The 6,861-nt window shown below is 38.5% G+C and overlaps 1 protein-coding gene across 1 annotated transcript in view; it reads left to right on the top strand.

Moving 5' to 3' along the window:
* The window catches only part of LOC107717944 (unconventional myosin-VIIa-like), a 27,327-nt gene that overhangs the window by 7,068 nt on the left and 13,398 nt on the right, over positions 1 to 6,861 (top strand). The window contains exons 13-25 of the mRNA XM_016524849.1: positions 2,009 to 2,219; positions 2,375 to 2,510; positions 2,609 to 2,772; positions 2,929 to 3,069; positions 3,144 to 3,302; positions 4,062 to 4,151; positions 4,234 to 4,328; positions 4,413 to 4,497; positions 4,590 to 4,808; positions 4,914 to 5,123; positions 5,218 to 5,427; positions 5,536 to 5,703; positions 5,936 to 6,232. Coding sequence (XP_016380335.1) covers positions 2,009 to 2,219; positions 2,375 to 2,510; positions 2,609 to 2,772; positions 2,929 to 3,069; positions 3,144 to 3,302; positions 4,062 to 4,151; positions 4,234 to 4,328; positions 4,413 to 4,497; positions 4,590 to 4,808; positions 4,914 to 5,123; positions 5,218 to 5,427; positions 5,536 to 5,703; positions 5,936 to 6,232 — 2,185 coding nt within the window. The remainder of the gene's footprint in view (positions 1 to 2,008; positions 2,220 to 2,374; positions 2,511 to 2,608; positions 2,773 to 2,928; positions 3,070 to 3,143; positions 3,303 to 4,061; positions 4,152 to 4,233; positions 4,329 to 4,412; positions 4,498 to 4,589; positions 4,809 to 4,913; positions 5,124 to 5,217; positions 5,428 to 5,535; positions 5,704 to 5,935; positions 6,233 to 6,861) is intronic.

Genomic DNA, 6,861 nt, shown 5'->3' with positions numbered 1-6,861 from the left:
TATCGGCAGATACTGCTTTCTGTGATCGGCCTCAAAAATCCTGATCAGAGCACCCCTATCCAAAACCGGACTTGAAATAACCTAACAAATCAATAGGGGCTAAAGCGGTTCCATTAACGACAAATTAAATTCACATTCTCTCACTAATTTGTGCACGCTTATTCTTAAGCAGAAAACCACTGGTAAATAAAACGCACCTTAGTATCGATATTTTTTGTTTGAGTATCGATACTTTCGATACTCGCGTCAGTATCGATATATCGATACTTCGGATCGATACGCCCATCCCTAGCGGCCATATTGAGCGTTGCATTTTTCCCCTATACGAGTGACACGTCTTGGGCATTAGGGATGGGACGATTCCCCGAATCGCTCGGTGCATCGGCATAAAAAGTTAAAAAGTGTGCATCGGCTACAAGTTGTCATTTATATCGCGATGCATCGTTTCTAACATATTTGCAACGGTAAAAACCGATTTATTTATATATATAATTACTAGTGGATGCACTATAATTTTATTATTTAGAAAGTGACCTATAATCTGTGACCAATATTTTATATGTAACATTAGATTGATTTCTCCTCTCTGAACTGTTTCTCAAGCGTGCTCTCTCATCACCTCTGCTGCTGCGTGAATATGACGCATCACAACACCACGGAGACCCGAGGAAAAACTTTAAAGTTCAAAACTTGACTTGAAATAACCTAACAAATCAATCGGGGCTAAATCGGTTCTATTAACGACAAATTAAATTCACACAATCTCACTAATTTGTGCACGCTTATTCTTAAGCAGACCTTAATGTCGATCATGGATCAAATCGATCCACCATCGCAAACAGCGAATAGGCTATATCTGTGCTGTTTAATGCATTTGAGCCGTTGTGTTTTCCACAGTGCATAACTGACATGTCATAGGTATATTTTTCATCTGTAAATGTTAGAAAGTCATGCAAACATGTCCATTTTGCTGTCAGGAGTGGGCGAGGCACGCGAGAGCAACGAGCGCTGTTGCGCGCATGCGCAGTGCGCACTAAACAGACTGGGCGCAATCGAATACGAGCGCAATAATTCTGAGTAAAATATACATTTTGCTAAAAAAAATAATTTTGGACATTAAATGTGTCTTTTGAAGAATTTTAAACCTACATATAAAGTGTATTTTTATGATAGCAGTAACTGTAAAGGGACTATTGTAATAGGTAAATCATGTAAGCTAGTAGGCTACAGTACTAATTACTAAACTCAAATTAGTTAATGTGTGTTTCTTATAGCAGTTAAAATCTAGTCATTTTCTTTATTATTTATTTTCATTTTTAATTCAGTGATTTTAACTTTTAATTTAGTTATTTTAATGCTTTAAAGAGCAATTTTAGATTGTAATGTTCTGCTATCTGTTCTGCAAACTCTAAAAGGTACAGCTGTAATAAAACCAGAGAGAAAGGCTGCATGGCTAGAAGGCTGGGTGTGCACAAAGGCTATTAAAAAAAAAAAAAAAAAAAAAAAAGTCAAATAATAGTATGTCAGACAGTGGTAATATCATTGTGTTCCTGTTCGTCAGTAGAGGAGCTTAGCTTAGCCTGCTTTAGACCAGGTTACAGCATAAGTTGCCACAGTGACTAAGCTTGATCTAGGCCTATGTTAAATTTGCTTTATGGAACCAAATCGTTTGACAATGAGTCAGACTAAATGAAATAAACCTGGCTTATTTGGTTAACTTGTTTTATGAAACAGGCCTCAAGGCATTAAAAGTGATCATATTTTCTCCATTGCATCATATTGCATCGAATCGCATTTTGTTGAATCGAAATCGGATCGCGCTGCTTCGTAACGGGTGAATCGTATCGCATCGTTAGCTGCTTCATATGTATCTTTTATGTATCGTATCGTTGGCTATGCATCGAGATGCATATTGTATCGGCCTGAGTCATGAGATGCACATCCCTATTGGGCATTCTATAGTCTTTGATAGAATCTTTGATCTTAAGCTTGTCTGTGATTCCTGCAGCTTTGAACAGCTCTGCATCAACTTTGCCAATGAGCAGCTTCAGCAGTTCTTTGTGAAACATGTCTTCAAGCTTGAACAACAGGAATACACCCGCGAAAACATCGTCTGGAACAACATTGAATTTAACGACAACCAGTGTACGCTTGATGTTCTGGCCGTAAAGCCTCTCAACGTTCTCGCTCTTATTGATGAAGAGAGTCTCTTTCCTAAGGTTCTAAAATATATTTGCTTTTATTTACCATATAGGCTTTCTTTGATAATTCATAATCAGGCAATGTGTGACTGCTGATATCTCAAAACTGCATATCTTTAATTACAATCTATACATATTTATATACAGTTATGAACAATTGTAATTTTCTCCAGGGCACAGATGCTACAATGCTTAACAAAATTAATCAGGTTCATGGGAAGGGTGACATCTACATGCCCCCCAAAAACAATCACGACACACAGTTTGGAATCCGGCATTTTGCTGGAGTCGTCTACTATGACTGCAAAGGTAATACAGGCTATCAAAGTTCCTCACAATGTACTTTCACATTAGTTTTTGGATTTAAAAATATCTAAAATGTTTTATAAAATTTACTGTGCATGTAGGTTTCCTTGAGAAGAACAGAGATACTCTGAGCAATGATGTTATCCAGCTGATACACACATCATCCAATAAGCTACTAAAGCAGATATTTCACAATGAGCTCAGCACCACAGAGGCGAAAACTAGTTCCAACCACACTATCGTCACCCCAAAAAACTCACTCCGGGTATGTTAACACCAGCTAAAGGCAAATATTGTACAAACATTTGTTGTACACTGGCATTTAGGTCATTAATACTAAAAAAAAACTTCCACTCTTCTGCCGATTCAACCTGATAAAAGGATTTTCATTTGCTTTACCTTTGATTTGCTATTCCTTCAGCAAACAACAGACTCAAAGAAACGTGTGCCTACATTATGTGGGCAGTTTCGTAAGTCGCTGGACTCTTTAATGAAGACTCTAACTGCCTGCCAGCCTTTCTTTATTCGCTGTATTAAACCCAATGACTTCAAGAAGCCTATGGTAAGTTCAGTTCATTTTCTCTGTCCATTGACTCACTTTTCTCTCAGTGACCCACTTTTCCGTCGTTGTTTCAGCTCTTTGACAGGGAACTGTGTATCCGTCAACTTCGTTACTCTGGAATGATGGAGACTATCCGCATTAGGAAGGCCGGCTATCCCATCCGTCACACATTTGATGAGTTTCTAGAGCGTTACCGTGTGCTGCTCAAGTCCAGTGTTTGTGACCCCAAAACTGTGAGAGATGATTCTGTGTTGTTTGATATGAATTAAGTGTTGCAGTGGTTTCTGTAATATACATTGGAACAGGTTTTGAAGGTTCTATAAGCGATTTTAGCTGTTTTGCTTATGTTTGACACAGTTAGTCTGAATTAGACCAGCCACATCAATGGCCACCAAAGCCCCATCCTCAACCCTCCGAAAAGACACTATAGCCAACAGCCAACACTATATCAGCATATAAAGAGCAGAGAGGCAAAGAGCGCCCTCTCGTTGGCTTAAAAAAGGATACTTTTTTGACTTAAAGCCACTCTTTTGTTGTTGTTTGCAGAGTTCAGGGCTCATTTCCGTGATCACATTTTGGTAGTAAGATAATTTTATGTGGTACCTAAGAGTATTTCTGTCTTGATTTTCAGTTTCCTTTCTGCCTTGTTGGGATTTGCTGACAACATTTTTTTTTATTGCAGTTTTATGGATGTGGGTGAGCCAATTCAGTAGCTAAAGGTAGCAAAATGGCTAAAATCTATTAGAACACTTTTATAAGTGCGCCAATGTATTTTTCCATAAGACAAAATACATTTGTATTAAAGAATATTAAATATATGTTCTTCTAAATTAAGCCTAAATATGCTTCTCAAGTAAATTTATCTTGTTTCAATATTTTTTTTAGATGGAAAATGAGTTTAAAAAATGCTAATTAAAAGCAGTTCTTTTTAAAAAAGTACTTTTTTTGCATTATTGCACCCATTAATTTTAATATTTACTGTAATATTAAAGGAGAGTGCCAAGAAATGCTGTGAAAGCATCTGTGAGAACGTTCTGACTGAAGAGGACTGGAAGATCGGCAAGACTAAAGTGTTTCTGAAGGTACTGAGGTGAATTTTACAGGTACCATTACAGCATTTTTAAAGTAGATCCGTTCTAACGTGATTCTTTTTTTTTGCATCAGGATTTCCATGATACTGTTTTGGAACTGGCACGAGACAGGGCTCTCAATAAGAAGGCACTTGTTATTCAGAAAGTCCTGAGAGGATATAAACACAGGTAAAAGACTGAGGATAATCTCCTACGTTTGCAGAGAAAATTTTCACACATTGGTTTATCAGTTGCCATTTTGTTTTCTTGCAGGAAAGTGTTCCTGAGAAAGAGAAGAGCAGCTGTGACCATACAGAAAACCTGGCGTGGACACAAAGCCAGAAAACTTTACAGAGTGGTACGTTGTCCTCTAACTGCAGACTGACAGATTCTAAATGTTGATAGTCATTGCTTGTACATGTATGTAGAGTGTCACTTGCCTTTCTGCAGGTCCAGTTGGGTTTTGCCCGTCTGCGGGCTCAAGTACGCTCTCGTCAGATGACCTGGCAGTATAAACAGAAGCGACAAGCAACTATTCTGCTTCAGGCTCAGACTCGTGGCTACCTGATGAGGAAGGAGTGGAAACGGAAGAGAGCAGCAGTGATACTCCTGCAGGCTTACACCAGAGGAACTCTAGCCAGAAAAGCTGTCAAGAAGATAAAGAGAGATGTAGGAAATTTTCTGATGGATAGAATCACCATGTTTAGAAGACAGTTTGCTAAATAGCTCAGGCTACGTGTCATCTTCATCTGTTGCTGTCTCTGTTGTTTGCAGGCTTCCCTCTCACTTCAGGAACGTAGAGCAGAAGAACTTGCTGCTCTAGAGAGGCAAAGGAGGCTTGATGAAATTCTGCGGCAGAAAAAAGAAAGAGAGGCGGCTGACCAGTTTGAATCCATCACAGACCAGGAAATGGTGGATGATATCTTTGGCTTCTTGCCTAGCATGGTTGGCGGACAGGAGGGCCAGGCACCTGTGGGCTTTGAGGTGAGAGATCAAACTTCTCAAAAAAGCACAATGTTAATGTTTGGATAACAATAACATTAAAACCAAAAACTGCCTGGAAACGTTGTGTTTTTAGGACTTTGAGGGAAAGCGAGCAGTGCTTGAAGAGGTGGATCTGGATGAGGCTCCAATGATGGCGATTCCAGAGGAAGACTATGATGATTTGGATGAGTACTCGTTCTCCAAGTTTGCTTCCATGTACTTCCAGGGCGCTGCCACACCCACACACATTCGCCAGAGATTACAACAGCCTCTGCTCTACCATGAGGACGAGAATGATGTCCTGGTAAAGCCACCTTTGTCTTTGACCAGCTTTTGGTTGATTTATGATGTTCTTCTGATGTGTCACATTAACAATAAGTGCTTACTACTGCTCTTCTCTTCTTCTCCACAGGCTTCACTAACAGTTTGGTGGATGATCTTGAGATTTATGGGTGACCTTCCTGAACCAAAGGCTCAGGGGGTCTCCAGAAGTAGACCAGCCTTTGCAGAAGGCTCTCTTCAGAAGGATGTGGCCTCCAGACAGGATAGACGCCTCAGCCATATGGTGGGCCTGGACCAGGTGAGGAAGCTCCTTTTTATTACATATTTTACAGCTGAAAAAAAGAAAGAAAAAAAACAGTGGGTCAGACTAGCTGGTTGGCCAGCAAAAAAAACAGCTTGGACATGCTGGGATACCAGCTAAGACCAGCAATACAGGTCATTTAGAAACTCAAAAAAAGAAGAAGAGAAATCCTGCAGTCTTTTCTTGGAATGCAGCCTTTTCTGAAAGTGTTGATGTCTCATTATTTCAGAGAATGAAAAATACAAGAAACTCTCCGAACAGGAAACTCAGTACAGTTCCAGAAGACGCTTCCCGCAACAGAAAATCTTCAACTTTTACAGACTTACTGGCCCGGAACAAAAAATCTGTCCAAGATGATGGTGTTCCAAGCCGCAAACTGTCTGCCATACCAGAGCAGGGTCCGAAAAACAGAAAGACTTCAACTTTCACTGATATAATGTCCCGAAACAGAAGGATCTCCACAGCTCCTGAGGGGCCTCAATCCAACAGAAGAACCAGTAGAAAACCATCTGTTATAGCAGAAGAGGTGAGACATAAATGTTGCAAATTGGTCAATGATGTGACACTCATTATCTATTAATTTTGATTCATTAAATGAGTAGATAGGAAAGTAATATATATATATTTTTGTAAAAAAAATATTTTAATTTATGCTATTTCTTAAGGTAATTTATTCTTATAAAATATCAAATAATTTGACCTGTTTAAGACAAGACAAGTTTATTTCAGGTTGTAAAATGTCATAAAAAAGTCAGGACTTTATATCAGTTGATAATTGTTAAAAAAGTTTTATCTTGAAAATAGAGTTAAAATATGTGCAGTCACACGTATTTAGGTGTAATAAAAATGCTACTTTTTTCTTGATGGTTTTAGCACATTTTAGAGTATTGAGAATATTGAAGCTATTCTTGAAAATCGTATGAAAGTTTTTCAGAACCATATGAAACCAACATGAATACATTTCTAAGAACCTTTTCACATGATGTCTTTATCCCTTTTCTTATTTGTCAAAATAAAAGCAATATTAAAACAATTATTTAAAGCTAATACATTACTGTATTATTCATAGATGCAAACTCCTCACCTTTCGGTGAAAACTCACCTTTTTGAGATCAAAATAGGTCACCTACGACATTTGTGTAGATCCAATGAGAA

The sequence above is a fragment of the Sinocyclocheilus rhinocerous genome, unplaced genomic scaffold, assembly GCF_001515625.1.
Source record: "Sinocyclocheilus rhinocerous isolate Xijiao unplaced genomic scaffold, SAMN03320098_v1.1 scaffold2558, whole genome shotgun sequence".
Lineage (NCBI taxonomy): Eukaryota > Metazoa > Chordata > Actinopteri > Cypriniformes > Cyprinidae > Sinocyclocheilus > Sinocyclocheilus rhinocerous.
This window is presented reverse-complemented; position numbering and strand designations above follow the sequence as displayed.